Here is a 20,749-nt window from a genome sequence, read left to right as displayed (position 1 = left end):
CACCACTACCGCGTTAGGCACTGGTCCGCTCCCCTGCTGGCAGTGACCCCGGCCTACATCCCGACGTGGACAAGGAGCCGGACCGGCGGCATCCGACACCGGAACTGCCACCGGATGGGGTTTTTATGCCTCTGTTAACTCCTGGGGTCCCTTTTCACCAACAATGGCACAGAGAGGATGATGAGGAGGACTGGGAGGGGTCAGGTGACCCTTTGACTGACCAGTTGAACACTGAGCAGGACTGGAGAGAGAAACTGGGGGATGACAGTGGTTTGGACACCTCCCCTGACGATGGCATGTTGTCTCCTCCTACTGTGGCTGTAGGAGAGTAGGGTCTGCTTCCTATGGTCACCCCCACTTTCACTGGTTTTCGACTTAGATGTGGCTGTGGGCCTGCTAATCAGACCCACAGCCCAGATGCACTCTCTCTAAATTCACACCATGTACTCTAGGTACATCCATTTGGGAATTGGTTCACCTTGTCAGCCCCTGTAGAAGGGTACCCTAGGTACTCGGGGCATAGGTGTAACCAAGGCCTACCAGGTGCTGCAGCATGTATTATGCCACCCCTGGCGGGTCACTCAAACTGACACAACTGGCTGATCACTCAGCTGGGGCAAGGTCGTGTAATCACCCCTTGCTTAGGTATAGTATTCTTATATCTACCCTTATATAAAGACACACAGTAACCTATAAGTCACTCCTATGGCAGGCCTTAACAATCCTGGAGGCAGAGTGCTTGGTTATGTGTGAGATGGTGCTCTAGCATAAGCTGAGCCTGTCTGCAGCTTTCGGAACCATGTCCTTATAGCTGTTCTATGATATCGCCATACCATATACTCTTAAGTGCATTATAATCCTCGCGGTTGAATGCTAACTTTGGTTTGACTTTATCTAAACATGTCGTGTAAGGTGTCCTACGCTTTGGAATACTACCCCCTCGCCAATTCTGGCGATGGGGGTATCATTCCACCCTTCTAGAGGTAGAAGACATGTTGTTGCTGACTATCCCGGTTAAAGTTAACCAGAGCCCCAGCTTCACAAAATGGACGCTGCTGCCACAGACACAAGTCTGACCTCCTGCTGCTGGGAGTCCTTCCGGTCACGGAAGTTTGGACAATAGGTTTCCTGCCTGGAGAGGTGCGAGCACCACCCCAGATTGGACTTTGTGTATTGGGACAGGGAGGGCTGAATAGAATGAGACACTGCCTGGGGCACACTAGGTGCTCCATGCATAGTCCAGTTCAAGCCGGTGCGGGGGCACTCCAGCTCAGCTCTGGCGCGAAACTGGACAAAGGAAAGGGGGTGTAACCACCCCCCTTCCTGGTCCCACCCATAGGAGGGACCTAGTGAGTAAACCAGCCCCCTTTAGTTGTATAAAGGTAGGAGCTGACCCAGGAGACTTTAAATTTATCCTGATATCAACTTGAAACGAAACTCTGGACCCTTAGACATTCACCAGAGCTGAAGACTGAAGAATCTCCCTTATGACCAAGGAGTAACCATCCTGGGCAACCAGGCATCATCCAGCAACTCGACGGCTTGATTTGTCCCCGATCCCGCCGGAACCCGAGCACAGCGCCTGACAAGACCTCGACTCCCGGACCTCTCTGACCCCACTGCACGACTCCGGCACAGCTGAGCCCCGTGGAAGGCGTCGGAACCCGTGGACCCAGGCAACTTGGAAAGTCTCCAACTTGCAACAGCGCAGCTCCTGAGGCATCCTCGAAGCTGTGCACTGGGGACTGAGACACCGAGCTCCACCTGCACCGAAGACCAGCCCTCCACACTCCACGAGATCTGCGTTGGGCCCTTCTGCTTGTGTTCTGCTCGACGCGTTGTCCCGGTTGCTGGCCAGTTGGCTAGTATTCCTGCGACGACTATCCTTTTGAAAATCCATCGCTGGTCTGGTTGCTCCAGACTGGCACTTGCTTCCCTGAAAAGGTGAAGTACCTCAGACCCTCCTGGTCTGCACCAGAAGCTCTTTGTGTATCCTGCGTGGGTTGCCTTTGCTTAGGCTTGTTGGCTCCGATCTTGAAGTCGACCCCTCCATTCGTGGGACAGCTTCTCTCCAGCACCTGGTCATCCTCGACGCCTCCTGGTCCGCGTGGCTGCAACGACCAGCTTCACGACAGCACCTGATTGCTCCTCAACGACATCTGGTTCCACCCGGTCACTGGCTAGTGACCTAGACTCTCCCCTCTGCTTTCAGGTCTTCTTCAACTCCGATCCACCCTTGGATCCACCCGCACATCTTCCTCCTGGTCGCCTGCAGCATCTTCTTCCAAGGCTCCATAGGAATCAACGAGAAAACCCGACACACTTTGACACCTATGCACCCGCAGACCGTGGGTGAGGTAACACGAGTACTTCGGTGCTCCTGTAGGGATTGACTATCCTAGTGTCTAGTTTTGTTAGTTGTACGTTACTAGTTAGACCGGAACTGTCCTAAATCTTCAATTACTTACCTTCTAAGTTGACTTTCTATTGACTCTCGCATGAGTGTACTGACACTGCACGCGCCGCCTGTGGGCCTCCTACTCCTAACCTAAGGGTCAGATAGTGTAGCCCCAGCGATTCTCTAGGCCCTCGGACTTTCCTTTTCCCGAGTAGTGATTCTTATACCACTTACTTAGTATATTGTTTTACACGCCCCTAGGGCCTAACTATAAATTGTGCTATTTAAAGTGTTTCTAAGAGTAACTTGTTATGTGCTTTGGCCTCTGATGTCATAAAGAGTGTTAGTAAATCAATACATATATATTTTATCTATATCCTGTGTGGTGTCCTTTCATTTGATATTCAAGGGGTTACATATGGTAAAACAGCTGGCTTTACACGCCCTCAAGAGTCTTTTAGCCCAAGACTGTTCTGTCCACGCTACCACTAGGATAGCTGGTCTATAAGGTTGACTTACAACCATCACCATAAGGGTTGTTTGGACTGGTGCAAGGTGCTCACTAGAATAGTGAACATCATATACCAGGCCAACTTCTCACACTGGTGTGCAGCGGTTGGGATTAGAGCTTGCTGTTGTTTTACCACTTGTAATCTTGAGATATCATTTGAAAGATCGCATAGGTACCTGTAGGTACATATAAAAACAAGTCTTCGTATACTTAAGTTCTACTGAACTTAGCTGTTGTAGAGCCTGGGCCTAGCACACCCCGACTACAACTCCTAGACAGGTTCTGTAGGAAAACACAGAGTGTAGGTAGCAGGGCCGGCGCTAGGCATGGGCAGTATGGGCAGCCGCCCAGGGCCTCGCGCTCGGCTCAAACGCATGGGGCCTCGCTGGGGCCTCGCTTCCACGTGAAAGGCTTCATTAAAGTCAGGCCCCCCCTCCCCTCCGATCACTGCAATTTTACATTTTGCTAATGAGGTGCCTAAACGTGAGCAGTTATAAAGGCGTGGTGTCAGTCCTGGGATCACGGGCATGGAGGGATGGAAAGAATGGCCAGGGGTCTTGGAACAGCAGGGAAGACTATTGTGTGTGAGCAGGTCAAGGGCCAGGCTGTGCTCTGTTGAAAAGGTGCCATTTGCGTTTCCAAGCAACAAATGGCCCTTTTGTTTTCAGGATCGGCTGAACTGTAATAGGTGCGGAGAGGCGGCGCAGTAGAAGAGGGAGAAGCCGTGGCTGGGCAAAGTTTATAGTAAAAGCACCACACCTCTTTTAAGCCCGGGGGAGGTGGCCCCCACTTCCCTGGGCTTCCATGCACTGGATCAGGGCCCAAGTGCGGGGCCCCTATCTCTCGGCCTCACATCCCTTATCCAGCGCAAAGAGGCCCAGGGTAGGAGAGGCCCCTTGTGCCCTGCAGCAATGGATCAGACCTCTAAGCCCAAGTTTGGGGGGCCCTGCCCTGGGAAATACAGTCATTATTCAGAACTGTGACACCCAGGGTTGGGCCGCCCTCCCCCCCCCACCCCATCTCCTGAACTTTGTAGCACTAAAGTATGGCTCTGAAGCCCATGGGACAAACGCTTTCTTCTGGGCTTTGTGCGCATTGAGCAGCCTAATAGAACTGAAGAACTAGGTTAGAGTCCCAGCGTCTGCTGAACATCCTGTGATTCTGGGCATATCACTATTTCCACACGCCCCTAAAAAATGAAAATATCCTTTTGTAACGTAACTGGCGATCATGTAAAGCTCTCTAATGCCTTAGAGCTGAGTTCACATAATATAAGACTGCAAATATCCTCACGTTCTGGAACTGAGTCATGCCTGACTTTACTGCCACAGTCCATGTAACACAGCAGAGTTTTACATTTGTAGGTGCATTTGCTGTGTGGGCAGTCCAGAGAATTTTCACATGCGCTGGAAATAGGGGTGAGTGGGGTGCTACAGCACCCCCTAAATAACCCTGCTGTTTTCCAAAGGTAAATAAGCAATAAAGATGCTTTTGAATTATTGCTTTTATATTGTCACATTTGTTGTGTGTGTTAACATCTGGGTCTGTGGTGTACCCTGCCCTTTAGGAGATAAGTGGATGGGAGCGTGCGGAGCGAAAGTGGGAAGATAACATATAGCAATAGAGGGGAAATGGGAAGACTTCAAACGTGAGACAGTTTGTGTTAGGACGAGAAAGGTGATCAAGAGACAAGATGCTGGAGGGAGGCTGAGAGAGGAAAGCAAAGGGGATACTTGAGAGAAGTAAATAGCAGCAACACACTCTGACTATGGGGAAACAGTGTGCTTAGACCAGGAGGAGGTAAGGAAAAGTGTAAAGAAATAAGATACATGCCGTATAGGAGACAAAGAAGGCTATAGGTGCTGGAAGTAGGAGTGCGGGGGGTGGAGGGGGCAGCTGCAGGACCCCTAACTTTAAAATGCTGGGGCCTTATTTATGAAGGCCTTGCGCTACCGGTGCGTCACTTTTTCCCATTTTAAAAGTGACGCACCGGCGGCGCAAGGCCTTCATAAATAAGGCCCCTGGAGTTTGGAAGGTGAATGAGCAATAAAGATGCCTGTAAATTTCAAAGACAGACATCAAATATCAGGGGATGTGTTCTGACAAATTGCTGCCTATTCTTTTAACATAGAGTTTTCTTTTCTTTGAGTGCAAAGTGAGAGGACTTTACAAATTGATCTATGTGACAATCTTGCTGATGTAAAAGGAAAGGCTATAGGATGTAATTTTTTTCTAATACACATATAATGGTGTCGGGCGAGAACAGGCTGGCTTGGAGATTGGTTGTATGTCACTAAGGGGCCACCTGTTAAATTTCCCTGGTCCATGCAAGATGTCCTACTACATCCCAAGTTTTTATTTTGATTTCTGGTGCTTGTAGTTTTGTTCATGCCATTATAAAGCAAGACAACAAGCCCCAGAAATCAAAGAAAAACCTGGACTGGAACAGCACTTCATGCAGTGGCACCATTTCAGTTGCCAGGTCTGAAGTATATAGACCTCCGGGCCAGAACAGAGGGGTGGCATGTGCCAAAAATAACTGGGCTGCCACATATCACTACCGGGCAGAGCTTTTTAAATTACCTTTAATATCAGGTTAGCAAACGCAGTTGTCGTCATTAGAGGGGATTGTAACACCCGCTTCTAAGTATTGATCACAGGGCAGTTTCCTGACATGAAGTCATTGATTTTTAATATCTGACTGTGGAATATATGCTCATGCGCTAGGCTGTGAAGAAAAATCTCTAAATAATGAAAATGATTGTAATCTTTTGACGCCAAGCTGTTCCTTGAGCCTTCCAACTAAACAGTGGAATGTAATGCTGGGCTTTGTTGAATGAGTAGTGTGGGGTTCCGTGGGGCTTTGCATTGAGGCCTACCCCTTTCAACATTTATTTAAGTCCATTGGCAAGTTGATGGTCTCCTTTGCCGACAACACCCAACTGCCAGTCTCCCTTTACCTGGGAAAAGGTTTGCAACAACTAGTCCCTTTTTTAGAGAAAGTTGCATAATGGATGGCTAACTGCTCACTTAAATTGAAGGGAAACAAAGCCAAGCTGATGATTTTAAGAAACAAGCCAACACCGCAAACAACCCTCGGATGGCCAGAGTGTCTGGGGGCACTACCAATCTCTCCCCCTCCCCATTACGATCTTAGGTATGTGGTTGGATAGCTCCCTATCTATGGAGGCCTAAGTAAAAACGTTTACAGCATCTTGCTTTGGCTTTATCAGAACCCTACGGAAAATCCTAGACCTCCTACCTACACAATCTAGGAGAATAGTGGCCCAAGTGCTGATTCTTTTCCTGCTTGGACTATGGAAATTCCCTGTATATGGGCTCACCCAAATATATCACCAAGAGACTCCAGTTAGCCCAAAGTGTGGCAGCAAGGACTATCCTCAAGCTTCCCAAACATACCTCAGCAAACATTTCACTGGCTTCAAGTGAAGGAAAGGGTAGAATTTAAGACACTTTACTTGGTGCATAGGGGAATCAACTACAATGGACCCTCCTGGTACCCTACAATCCTAGCAGTACCTTAACATCCTCCAATGCTTGATTGCTACAGGTCCAAAGATCAGATTGGGGTGTGTGTATCCTTCTCGCATTTGACCCCTAAGCTCTGGAATGCTATGCCCACTGATCTCAGAAACTAAATGGACCAGATTAAGAAAATGCTTAAAACATGGCTTTGCTCCACTTGCTCTAGACATGTACCGCCTCAGAATCACGCTAGTATACATGGCGATCGACTCACGCAGCACTGGGAAGCCCTCAGGCGGCTAACTACTTTATAAATCTGCATAGAATAAATCTACATAGCATAACTTGAGGAGCACTGTTACAGGGTGGTAGTGAGGGAATTCATAGCGAAGGAGCTCATTGGCGAGGCGACCAACTGATATTGTCGCACCAACGGCCACCAGCACTAACGCCGGCACTGAATGTCCCAAATTAGAGGGGCCTCACATCTTCCCTTTCGCCCAGGGCCCCAAAAGTCCTAGGACCGGCCCTGGTAGGTAGGTGCAACACCCCACCTCACTAGAAACCATGTCTCAGACAGTGAACCCCAGTGGTTCTCTGCCTGCAGAAGTGGATCCCTTGGGGATTGCTTCGAGATATGACACCTTAGCCTTCCAAGGATTGAGACAATTGTGTACTTCTAGAAGGCTAAAACAGGGTTCACACCCTACCCTCAAGTTTCTGGTCGAGCTCTTAGAAGAGTATGATGCTTGACAGCCACCTAGGACAGGTGACACAGGTAGTGCAGATGAAGTCCTCCCCTCCACAGATGACAATGCTGATACACCAGTACCAGAAGAAGAGGGGGGAGAAGAAGATGATTCTGATCTTGAGACAAACAGCCAGGTCCCAGTCAGAAGACTTAGTCGGGCTAACTTAAGCATACATGGGAGTCAGTATGGGCAGCCCCCATACAGACCCCCAAGTGGGCTTAACCAGAGGCAGAGAAGAGGAAGATCCCACTCCATGGAATCTCTCCACTCTCATGCTTCAAATTGCTCTCATGGCCTTGCTTCAGAGAAAGGAACATGAGGCAAATATGAAAGAACCTGCTCTTAGGATTGAAAGACAGGAACTTGAGGTTGCCCTGGCCAAAGAGAAGCTTGCTCGGGCTAGAGAGCATAGAGAGAGTGGGTTAGAACCCACTGGTGGCAGCAATATCCCTAAGGATAAAGATAGGCCTATGAAAATAGACACCTAAGCAAGATTGTGCCCCCCTATAAAGAAGGGGATGACATCCACAAGTGGATTACTGCTTTTGAGAGGGCCTGCAAAGTGCAGCAGGTACCCCAAAGTCAGTGGGCAGCAATCTTATGGCTCTCCTTTTCTGAAAAAGGTAGAGATAAGCTCCTCACAGTTAGTGATGGGGATGCTAACAACTACTCTGTCCTGAAGAGTACTACCTCGCATATTCAATAGATACCAAAGCAAAGCCCTTCAGAGTTGGTGTGTCTGAAGGAATGCTCACATAAGAAAGACCTTTAACACGGAATGAGGGAGATGGGCCACTCTTCATACTACTTAATCGAAGTAGTAATGCTTGCTGAATGTGTGAAGTGAAACAATATCTGTGCATGGCATTTTGTCCAATAGGCACCCCCCTCCCACCCCCACCTCCACCCCTCAGACAATGTTGAATTATTCTTTCCTCTGGGAGAGTGAACTGTGATGCTTTTTGGAAGTTCCTTTTTGGCGAGGCCAAATCTTTTTTTAATGCAAAGCTCTATTTACCAGGACAGGGTCCTTTTCTGGACTGCTTTGCTATTCTTCTTACCTACTTTTCTGACAGACTTGGTCATCAGATCAGTAAACATTGGTCCTGTTGGCACAGAAGCTGGCTCATCCTGTGAGAGTCTAGCCTATGCAGTCTCTCCTTGGTGGAAGGGGTAGAGGGAAAAACATTGGAAGGAGTTGTGAACTGCCTCACATGGAATAATATTTTTCTGCTTCTCTTTTACGATGACTTGGAAGAGAAAGACAATGGGAACTTTGATTTTGACCTGGAGCACTACAGACGCTGAGTCAGGCTCTCATCACATGCACCATGAATAATTTAGCCTCCCACTCCTTTGGAGTGCATGAGGCAGCACCTATCGCACCACTTCAAGCCCCGCTTAGGCCACAAGCATATCTTGTATGGATCTGAAATGGACATCCTGACTAGCAATATATATATATATATATATATATATATATATATATAGACATGTGTGTAATTTGTCTGTGTACCTGCCTTTAGACAGCGCCCCTTACTTGCACCATAATTGTCCCCCGCACTGCCGTTTTGGCGGATTTGGCTCTGGGGTGGGTGACCTGTCCGTTTTGGCCGCCATTTTGGAGTGGGGTGTGTGGATAGAGGTGTCTCTACCCTCCAGCGCTTCAGTGCGCAGGAGCAGCCTGGAACACCTACTTAAAGCTCCTCCCTAGCGCAGCGGGATCGCGCAGCGGGCGCGTCCTCGCGTGGCCGGAGTCGTGCCCGTCTGCGCCCGTCCGCGCTAAGGACGCGCTGGACGTCGCGGTACTCTGGTTAAGGACTATTATTCCATCCTGGGTCCACCATGCTGACGTACTCGCGGGATTGCCTGTTTGCCATCGGTCAGGTAAGCCGCTGTTGTACCCTTCCACCGGTACACCCATTGCGTGGCCCTTATCATTGCCCTTGTAATGGGTGGGCTCTTGACTCTCCGCGTCCTCTCCCAGGGACTATTTCCTCGGAGACCCGCCGTATTACAGACACTCCTACTACTCTGAAGATCCTGAATTTAAACGTTAGGTCTGCGCTGAAACACTATCAGCACATCTATGACCTCATTGAGGAGGAAGCTCCAGACGTATTTGCCATGACGGAAACATGGCTACAGGACGCTGATACCGCTATTACCAATCTAGCCTGCCCACCCGGCTATTCTATGTACATCTTGAATAGGTCGTCTAGGGGTGGGGGTATCGCGCTAGTGGTAAAATCTATCTACCCTTGCGTCTGGAGTGCCCTAAACATCTCCGGATGTGAAAGTGCCATGTTCAAGGTCTCTGTCAGCCCTGAGTTCACCCTGTCCGGGATGATCGTCTATCGCCCACCCGGCAGCGATGTGGCGTTCAGAAATGCTTTCCCTGATATTGTTGGCCTTTTGGTCGCTGACTGTGCCAACTTTTCTATCATGGGTGACCTAAACCTGCATTTCGACACCCTCTCTGGCCTGACAGTGCGTTCCATCTCTTCTGACCTGGAGGCCTTTCAACTTCCCCAGATGGTTTCCCAGCCTACCCATCTGGGTGGGCATATTCTGGATCCCCTGTTTACCAATCTGTTGGGGATTCTAATTACCTCTGTCTCTCCGGTGGAATGGACAGACCACTTCTTGGTGTCCATCCTCTGCCCTGTTTCGGCCACTCCTTCCATCTCTACGGCTAGACGGGTCCAGAAGAGGGCTTGGAAAAAGCTTAGGTTAGAGGACTTTCATTGTCTTCTATTAGAGGAGCCGCTGGGTCCTTTGACGGATGTGGAAAGGGGGTATGACCTCTTCTGTTCATGGATAACTAGGGCCTTGGACTCTCTGATACCTATCGTTTCTACTAAAATCAATCCCAGAGAGTCGAGTCCCTGGTACGATGGCTCTCTCCGGGCCCTAAAGGGTGCCTGTAGACGAGCAGAGAGGGCTTGGAGGAAAACCTATGGGGCTGATCTAAAAGCTGCATATGCCAAGTCCGTTAAGCTCTACCATCGAGCTATCTGCCGAGCTCGTGCGGCTTTTTATGCCACCGAATTCCGGAACAGTCCGAACCCGTCAAAAGCTATCTTCAAGGCCGTAAAAGATCTCACGGCGAAGCGGACTACCACTATGACCGTAAGTTCCCTTTCCCATTGTGAATCCCTTGCATCTTACTTTTTGGGGAAGGTCCAAGCTATATATAGGACATTCCCTAGCATAGTGTCCACTGCGGAAAGTATTAATGGGGTTCACCATCAGACTACACTGCTTGTTTTCCCCCCCCTCACCTTGGATGGTTTTGACAAACTTGCGCTGCAAGTCAAATCTGGGTCCCCATCTGATCCAGTAAGGCCTGCTCTCTTCCGAGACCAAGCTTTTATGGGGCGTACAGCTGTATGCTCCCTTGTCAACCTCTCCTTGGAAACGGGAACTGTACCATCTAAGTGGAAACAAGCTGTGGTGTCCCCGATTATTAAAAAGCCCACCCTGGACCCTTCTAAGCCTGAAAGCTATCGCCCCATCTCGCTGTTACCCTGGCCAGCCAAGATCACTGAGGCCCACGTCAACTTGGCCCTGTCTGAACATCTGACTCGGACCAATGCCCTTGATCCCACACAAAACGGATTCCGTGCTGGGCACAGTACGGAAACTGCGTTACTTGTGATGGTGGAACATCTCCGGGCAAGGTTGGATGCTGGTCAAACGGCGCCGCTTATTTTGTTAGATCTTAGCGCCGCCTTTGATACGGTAGACCACAGCATCCTCCTGCGTCGACTCGAGGAGACTGGTATTGGCGGTCAGGTGTTGCAATGGTTCTGCTCCTTTTTAGATGACCGCTCCTTCTGTGTTGCCATCCCTCCCTTCAAGTCCAACTACCAACCACTGGCCATGGGGGTTCCGCAAGGGTCCTCGCTGAGTCCCACGTTGTTCAATCTATACGTGAGACCGCTGGCTGATGTCGCTAGGCAGTGGGGCCTTACTTTGGTCTCATATGCCGACGACACTCAGCTGGCGGTTACTCTCAGCGGGGATGCGGAAATTGAGGCCCCCAGGTTTCAGTCCGGACTGAAGGCGGTGGCTAGCTGGCTGACAGGCAATTGCCTTCAGCTAAACGCCACTAAAACAGAGGTGATGGTCGTCGGGAAGGGAGTGGAGTTGTGGGGTGACCACTGGTGGCCCTCAGAGTTGGGACCTACTCCGATCCCGGTATCGGAAGTGAAAAATCTGGGGGTATGGCTGGATGCGGGCCTCTCCTTTATAGGCCATACTAAAAGAACCGCGGCCTGTTGTTTTGGTCTCCTGAGGGGCTTGAGACCTGTTCTCAAGTTCTTTGATGCCCCGACCAGGCAGCTGGTGATCCAGGCTACTATCATCTCCCGCCTGGATTACGCCAGCTCTCTCCTGGCTGGGGCTAACCAGGCTGAACTAACCCGTTTACAACGGGTTCAGAATGCTGCGGCGAGGGCGATTGTTGGTTTGCCCAGATTCTGCTCAGTGACAGGTGTCATTCGCTCCCTACACTGGCTTCCGGTTAGGAAGCGCATCCTCTTCAAGGTCTTGTGCCTTGCTTTTAAAATCTTGAGAGGTACAGGCCCGGAAATCCTGTCGAGTTGTCTGTCTTTTTATGTCCCTGCCCGTAGCCTCCGCTCTCAAGGTCTGGCCCTTGCGGTGGTTCCCAGATTCAGGCTTAGCCGTATGGGAGGCCGCTCGTTTAGGGTAATGGCTGCGTCAGCATGGAACTCCCTGCCTGTTGAAATCCGCTTGCTGGAGGACCTTCTGACCTTTCGGAGGGCTATAAAAACCTTCTTGTTTTAGCTGTTTCTTAGTTTCTGTTCTTAGCCTCTCGTTGTGTTACGGGCTACCTTGTCTCTGCGCCAGGACGCTCCTTGGCTGGAGTATCTGTGCGCACAATAAATAGTCGTAACATAACATATATATATATATATATATATATATATAGATATATATAGATATATATATATATATATAGATAGATAGATAGATAGATATATATATATAGATATATCTATATATATATATATATCTATATATGTATATACATATTAGTGATAATACTTCACGGAGAGCAGCTTCGGATCGGTATCAAAGGTGTGGCAAAAACGAAACTGGCGCAGGGTGGTGGCACTATATAGATCTCCTGTCCAGTGGGGCTACCCAGTGCCGAGACTGAGCCAAAATCCCCCTACCAGCGCAGTAAAGCCATTTCAAAATTGCTGGATCCAGTCTGAAAGTACAGGAGATCTATTGCAGAATTTCCAGATTAGTACCTCGCCTGGGGATACACAAAAGGTGAGTAATCTCAAGGTTGGATTATCTATTAGAAACACATTGCCATTTCGACTTAGTTTGATTCATTTTGAGTTATAATAAATAGGTTTGTTTTTAACGTAAGGTAAACTAAAGTAAGGCAAATTTGCCCACGCCAGCCACAAACCACTTTTTAGAAGAGGTATTCTTCTTCAAAGTGCCCTTGGATCCTGCACATCAATATTCAGTGTTTGACTGCAATGAAGAAAACTAGTTACAAAGTGAGTGTATTTTTTGATTAGTCTGGGCAGTTCTGAAGGTCTTCCTGATTTGAAACACACTTTATTTTTTCAGGTTGGGAGACTGAACTTTGGTATTCCGTGAGTTGCCTGGTTTCGCCATTTTGCAAAGTGGTTAGTTGGGGGTGGGGGTGGCTGGTAGCATACTTAAACATAGCTGTGTCAGCATTTTCCAGAACGATTGACGTCCTTAAACTGAAAGCTTTTGTGAAAGTTTTTTTTTGTTGAAACTGTTTATTGAAAATAGAAACATGAAAACAAACAAAAACATAGTAAGGCATTACAATAGAAATGTGTCACCAATTAGCCCGTGGGTGGGGGTTACAGACGCAAATCAGATATCATCACAAACAATAAATCAGGGGGAGGGGGGGGAAAGGAGACCAGAAGTGTACAAAACGGTTATATTCCTGCGGAGGAAACATCAGGTTGTGAAAGTTTTAATGCTCGTTTCTTTGCTAGAAGTTCTTTCTGGTTTCATTGCAGCGTTTCATTTCCTTTTCTTTTAGGTGTCCAAGAAAATATCAGCAATTGCAGCACCATCTCCCAAACGTGCCAGACTGGAAAAGCCTTCGGCAGCTAAAAGCACTAGAAGTATATTCCCATTCTTGGAGAGCTGATCCCTGCTGAACTATTTAAAAGACAATTCTACAGTCTTAAAACAAGCATTGTGTAAGCTAGAGGAAAACTATATAGGTTTGGAGCTGGGATTCAGGACCATTCGCCAGAGGTGTTGGAAACCACAAACTCCATTCTATTGTTTTACTTTTTAAAACCTATGAATTTGGGTCCGCTCTTCAACGAGCGAGCCAGGGCTGCTTTAAAGGGATTCCTGCAGGTCTTACCTTGGAGGTGAACAGATTTGGTTTTTTTTAGGTGCCCACATTTCGTTGTTGATGCTAATTATTCCACCACCTTAGTAGTATAAGATGGCCGCTATACTTCACCCACAAGGTTTGTGCAAGCTCACCAGACAAAGTAGTTCATGAAGCAATGGTAACTACCCAGCACAGATGAGTGTTTTTCCTTCCAACATGTTAAATAAGGTTCAGGTGGAGTATGTGCTGGCATTTGGTTTGGGGAATAAAGCACTTTTTGATTGCTTCGGTTGGACTTTTTAATTTTTTTTTTTTTTAACGAAATACTGCTGATTTCCAGCATAACAAGTACTGCCTCGGACTGCAGAACCAGGTTCCAAGATGTTCATGATACTGGGCTGAAACTTGACAAGCATCATTTGCTTTGTTTGCTGGCCATGCTAGACATGAGTGGAGCACTTTAACCAAACCGCCCTACCTTTATTAGTAGAAAATAGGGGTTGGGAGATGAAACAAGGAAGCAAGGCATAAACACATGTCGCCTCTTTAGTTTCCTACTTTTCCGTTTCACGATTACTAGTATGTATGTATTTGCAGTATGAGTGGTTATCCACACGAGACCTATCTAAAGAATCCTGTGCAAGTGGTGCCTATCAGTTGTTACACAACAATAACACCCTTGTTTATAATGTGCAGCTACCTCAGTTTACAACTCGTCCTTATTACCTTTGTTGTATTCGCAATATATATTGGAGCACTGATTTTTGGTGAGAGTACGATCGTTTGTAGTTTTTCAAACTGCAGCTGGTATCTTTATTTATGTATTAGTTGAAGCAAAGACCTATATCTTTATGAACTTGAGAATCATAAACCTAGATTATGACTATTGTGGTTGCTGTTCGTATATACATTGTTCTAGGTGCAGGACCTCTGTGAAGTTTAACTAACTGAAGTAATTTAAAACTAGCATTAGACGCAGTTCTGTTCATAGGCGATTTATAGACACATATAGCACTATTGTGTATTGGGGAAGTAACCAACTAGTTGTTTACTGAAGGTTGACTGAGGGACTTAGCTGAGGGAGGACAGGATACACATTTTCTTAAATTATGCTGCTGCTGATTTCTGGGACTTGTGTGTTTATCTTTGTGTATGGTGGAGTTTAGTTTGATGCCATTGAGATTTTTGTTCTGGAGTTGCCTGACATTATTTGGTAGGTTTTCCTTGTTTTGTCAAAGGATGTATCCCTCTGCTACCATAAAGAACATTGTATTTGGACCACTCTAGGATGGTGATGGTGAAACTCAAGACATCACTCGTACACTTTTTAAAATAAAATGTCCTTATGTGATTTGTCTCCTAGCGTTCTGGCAATAGTGCATTGTGCCTAGTACTTTTTCATTTTAGTAGATGCGCTTTTTGCATTTTTATACTGAAATAGCTATGCCATAGAACTTTAACTTAGTACATCACTTCTGGCTATGCAAACTGCCTCTGTAGGGTCATGTTTACATCACTGGATTTTTCAGTGAAATGGACTGCTTTTGGATTCAAAGCTCTAATCTCATTCAAACAGCCACATTTTTTTGTTATACTGTTGTTCCTATGTCACATTTGGTTGCAACTTTATTGGAAATACATGGGCGTGGGGTAACATATGCAGTCTGGGCACAGGACATTCTCACAATCAAAGTGTCTGGATTGTAAGGTTTGTAATTATTTTGCCAGTAGGGAAACGCCGGTACAATCTTTGAAAATCCCTTAAGTTAGAGACTGGTTTAAAATCCTGTCTCTCAATGTACCCTTTTTCTTCATCCTTTTATCAAATGTTGAAATGACTAATATTATTCGGTGGGTGACTGGCAGATGTACATTTGTAATTTTGTAATTTTTCGTACCAAAATTTTAATGTAAATGTATTTTATCAATGACTTGTTTTTGTACATTGTCAATTTTTATAAATAAATGTGTTTCTTATTGACACTGAAGGAGCTGTGTTGGTCTTTTAATTTATTAAGAAAACCTATAATCTCAGCAGGTTATAAACTCAGCAGTTACTGATTTTTTTCAGAGCAAATATAACGCGCATTTGCTTTCCATTTAGATGAAATAGTAAAGAACACTTAGCATACGGTCATTCTGTCATCTGCTTTTCACCAATTGTTTTAAGCTCGTATAGTTATCAGAGCAACCAGAGACCTCTGCTAGATACACCTGCCATTGTGCAGCACTGAGGCAAGTCATGTTCTGTGTGGAACATCATTTAAGAAAACTTATTGTATAACTTTAAGGCACACACTACAAAATACATATAATAGTACAATATGTAATCACAACTCAAAATTAGCTTTCTCTTAGATGATTTTTTTTTTTGCCGCTCTGAATTTTGTTTTCAAACTTGATTTATGCCTTCGTGACACTTGTTTCGTCATCTTAGGGTCTTCCCTACGACTTCATTAGGGCAAAAACAGAAAAACTACCACCATTGTAGTGCTACAAACAAGCCCTGTATAGTCACCTAATCCCTCAATGACATAAGTGTGTTGTACATACACTTTGTGTGGCATGAAAGAGGAAACCCATGCACAAGATTCTTTTTAAAACGAAAAGAATCACATTGACATATTTTTGCCCAAACATTGCCTACAAATGTCAGTCATATGTCCAACTTAGCCAAAACTCGTGCCCATTTAGTGGCTACTTATATTCCCTATTGGCATGTGGAATGTATATATCCCTCAGTTTGCCAGTGAATTTAATACATGCTAGATCATCCCACATTAAAGTGTGGCAAAAACCAGTAAGCGCACAAAAGCAAAACGTGCAGTTCTCTTCCAGGGGATACTCATCAAACTCATAAAAGCACTGAATAATCCTCGTCCACGTGCGGGACCCCGGAGCATATACAAAAATACATATGTATGTGTAGGTAAAGTACAGATTACCTCAAAAATATACATGTATACATATATAAACATGCAGTCTAATATACTTCAAATAGGCTAATATGCCACAATTACGTGTGTTTCATTCAAAGAAAATAATCTCACATATAAATACTGTAACAGAGAACATACACTCCAATAGTGTTCCCAATACAGCCCTTTATCTTTGAGAAAAAGGCAAGTAATAGAAGGAAATTAGCCCAGAGCCTGCATAGATGAAAGATCACAGTACTAAAAAACTGGCACACTGCCTTTACGAATTCCAAGAACCTGGATACCGTGCCTTTAAGACCTCCAGGAGTCCCCTGCTCCCATCATGCACCACAGGTGACCGGTCAATACTTTTTTCCGGCTCCTTCTGTGAGGATCCTGGAGCTTGAGCTCATACGTTTGATTATTTCTAGTCCTAAATTGGTTTATTTCATCTTTATTATGTTTCATCTGGAAGAGTGGAAGAAAATAACAAAGGACTAGTGGGTGCTGAATATTGTGCAGAATGGCCATTTGCTCCGATTCGAATCCCAACCTCCATCAGTACCTCCACGACAAAAAAATGTCCAAAGACGCCACTTGTTGCATGCGGAGGTGAACAGTCTTCTGTAGAAAGATGCCATAGAAATAGTCCCGGTTTCACAAAGACAAGGAATATATTCTTGTTATAGTCTGGTACAGAAAAACGACCCTACCAGAGAATACAGACCAATACTCGACCTGAGGTTTTTAAACAAATTCATCCGCAAAGAAAAATTCCGGATGTTAGCACTGCACCAAATCTTTCCTCATCTACACCAAGGGTACTGGATGTGTTCTATAGACCTGCAGGACGCTTAGTGTCTAAGAAACATTGTCAATATCTGCGATTTCAAGTGGCTCTCCAACATTTCCAATTTAAGGTTCTCCCGTTTGGTCTCAAATCAGCTCCCCGAACCTTTTTCCAAATGCATGGCAGTGGTGGCAGCTTTTCTTCGTAAACAAAGGATAATAATATATCCTTACCTGAACGACTGGCTCCCGAAGAGCTCGTCACCCACTCTGATTCAGAGTCCTCTCAAACTGCCTTCAACTACTGGGCCTACAAGTCAACTACAAAAAGTCGATTTTTCAACCCAACCCAGAAGATCCAGTACCTGGGTGCTTCCCTCGATACCGCAAAGGCAAGCGTGTGTCCTTCGGCGGAGAGGTTATCTTCAATAAGAGAAATGTCACAATCTTCTTCTCAGCATCCCACAGTCAGACAGGTGACATCGCTGCTGGGAACAATGGCATCATGCATCTTCATAGTACCAAACGTCAGGTTAAACACGCGTCCTCTGCAGCAATCTCTGGAGGACCGGTGGATGCAGTTATCGGGCCGCTGGGAGGTCAGTGTTTCTCTCTCCCAATTGGCCAGGGATTCCATCAGATGGTGGATGAAGTGATCCCATCTACTGAAGGGAGTTCCTTTTCCCCAGGACCTTCCTACTCAGACAATCGTCATGTATGCTTCCTTTCATGGCTGGGGGGGCTCATATGGGTCCTCTCCAAGTGGAAGGGCTTTGGTCAGAGGCAGAACAAAGGTATTACATCAACCTTCTAGAGCTGAGAGCCGTACACCTAGCTCTCTAATCACTGTTACATTCTCTTCCGTCTCGCTCCCTATTGGTTCAAACGGACAACACCACAACAATGTATTATCTCAACAAACAGGGAGGTGCCAGGTCGAGACCTCTCTCTGAAGGCTCAGACCATCTGGAATTGACTTCTTGAAAAAAATGTAACCATTGTGGCGATTCATCTTCCGGGAACTCTCAACATCCAAGCAAACGCCCTAAGTTGGGACTTCATCGAAGCTCAACAATGAGGTCACACACAACATTTTCCACCAATGGAGAGTGCCAGACACAGCAAACGCAAAATGCCATGACTTCGCATCCAGGTTTCACCCACCAAGTTCACTGGGGAAGGCCTTTTGATAAAACGGTCTCAGACATTACTATACTCCTTTCCACCAATCCAGGCAGGTCATCTTACCTTATTTTCTACATTTGGCCAAATCTGGCCTTCAGTTTTCCTCTATAAAGGTTCATCTAGCAGCTATTACTGCATACAGAAAGTCCCCTACACAATTTTCCTTTTTCCAAATTCCTGTGGTTATAGATTTTCTTGAGGGGATAAAAAAGGTTTACCCACCGATCAGATCTCCATCTCCTCCTTGGGAGCTCAACATAGTGCTGACTAAATTGAGCCTATACACAGAGCTTCTCTGCAGCGCTTGTCATGGAAGGTCGCTTTTTTAGTGGCCATCACCTCTGCTCGCAGGGTTAGTGAAATCCAGGCCTGGTGTTGTAAAGAGCCCTATATCGTTTTTAATTAAATCCGAGTGGTTTTAAGAACCCATCCGAGCTTCCTACCTAACTTAGTCTCAGATTTCCATATTAATCAGGCTATCACTCTCCCCAAATTCTTTCCCAAGCCCTCAAATATTCCAGAGAGGTCCCTCCATTCACTAGACCTCAAGCGGGTTCTGAAATTCTATTTAGAGAAGACGTAGGCCTTGAGAAAATCAGACCGCCTATTTATAAACTATGGTTCCATAAATACTGGTTCTGCTGCTTCCAAAAGGTCTATCTCTAGGTGGATAGTGTCTTGTATATCTTTGTCGTACCAACTAGCCAACGATGACCTCCCGGGCAAACCTAAGGCTCATTCTGCTAGGGAAAAGGCCTCTACCACAGCTCTCCTTAAGAATGTACCTATTGCAGAGATTTGTAAAGCAGCCACATGGCGATCCGTTCATAATTTCACATGCCATTACTGTTTGGACTCTGACACACAGGCGGATACTCAGTTTGGGCAAGCCTCATTAAGAAATTTGTTTGGATGATTCAATGTTGAGGTGCTATATTTATATATATATATTTACTGTTCTTTGTGCTGTTGCTCGTCCCGAGGAAGTGGATATGGACTTGCTACTCTATTCAGTGCTGATGACTATTGATGATTATCCCCTGGAAGAGAAGGATAAGTTACTTACCTGTAATCCTAGTTCTCTTCCAGGGGTATACTCATCAAAGTCATAAGCAACCCTGTGTTGTCTGCACCTTATGCCCTGGTTCCTACAAGTTATTACACCGTAAAAAAGAACTGACCTAACTGTCACCTGTGGTGCGTGATGGGTGCTCCTGGAGGTCTTAAAGGTACAATGTCTAGGTTCTTGGAATTTGTAAAGTCGGGGTGCCAGTTTTTTAGTACTGTGATATTTTTTCATCTATGCAGCCTATGGGCTAATTGCCTTCTATTACTTGCCTTTTTCTCCAAAAATAAAGGTCTGTGTTGGAGCACTATTGGAGTGTATGTTCTATGTTACAGTATTTATATGTGAGATTATTTTCTTATAATAAAAAAAATGTAATTTTGGCACATTAGCCTATTTGAAGAATAATAGGCTGCATGTTTATATATGTTTATGTATATATGTATGTTTTGGAGGTACTCTGTACCTTTTTACCTAAACATACACATATATATGTATTTTTGTATGTGCTCTGGGGTTACGCACGTGGGCGGGCATTATTCAGTGCTTATGACTTTGAGTATACCCTTCGAAGTTAACTAGGATTACAGGTAAGTACCTTATCCTTCCTTAAGTTATGTGAACATCAGCAAAACGTTCGAAATGGTTCATGTCTTGCCTAAGATCTCTTAATGGCCGTTCCTGGAACAGGAAAATAGAAAACCTCATCTACATGATCCACATCTTTGCAAATTATATCTCTAAATTAGCCGACCAATGCCTAACTCTGTTTCCGGTTGTAATTCCAACCCGGAATGTCTGTTGCGCAATTCGCTGTTCGAATCCAAGTGTGAAAACACCCCGAACATTCATTCGATTGTCTAACTTTGAATCATATATACTCGAAAGATTGCACCAATCACTGTGATCATGTCAACTTACCCATATCCTGTGTCTGTATGCATATCAATATTGTACCAATTACAGTGCCTTAAGTATAGTCGCACCTTTCAAGTATTATCGATATCTGGACAGTTCCCCCTAATGAATCAAAGCCAAGACTAAACATTTGTAATAACATCGTGAGGCCCTCTAAACCCCATCACATACTGTCCTTAGCTGCTTCTCTGCCTGTCTAAATTAAACTCACTTCAGTATCAATCCACGGCTTACGAGCTAGAGTACTCCAGCTGTAGCATATAATATTGGCGCTGTTGTCAGCCGTAAATAAGAGTAACAATTGAAAAGGGACTGGAAGGAACCAGCCCGTTATTGTCTCCATT

General features: G+C 45.8%; 1 protein-coding gene across 5 annotated transcripts in view; it reads left to right on the top strand.

The window, feature by feature from the left end:
• CLSPN (claspin) overlaps positions 1-15,517 on the top strand; it is a 449,296-nt gene extending 433,779 nt beyond the window's left edge. For all 5 annotated transcript variants that reach the window (XM_078681155.1, XM_078681154.1, XM_078681157.1 and 2 more), the window contains exon 25: positions 13,221-15,517. In XM_078681155.1, the coding sequence (XP_078537281.1) occupies positions 13,221-13,331 (111 nt within the window). In that variant the 3' untranslated portion in view covers positions 13,332-15,517. The remainder of the gene's footprint in view (positions 1-13,220) is intronic.
• Positions 15,518-20,749: the final 5,232 nt, after the last annotated feature.

The sequence above is a fragment of the Lissotriton helveticus genome, chromosome 3_1 (genome assembly GCF_964261635.1).
Source record: "Lissotriton helveticus chromosome 3_1, aLisHel1.1, whole genome shotgun sequence".
In the NCBI taxonomy this organism is placed as follows: domain Eukaryota; kingdom Metazoa; phylum Chordata; class Amphibia; order Caudata; family Salamandridae; genus Lissotriton; species Lissotriton helveticus.
Note: the sequence above shows the minus strand (reverse complement) of the source record. Positions and strands in the feature narration are given on the sequence as shown.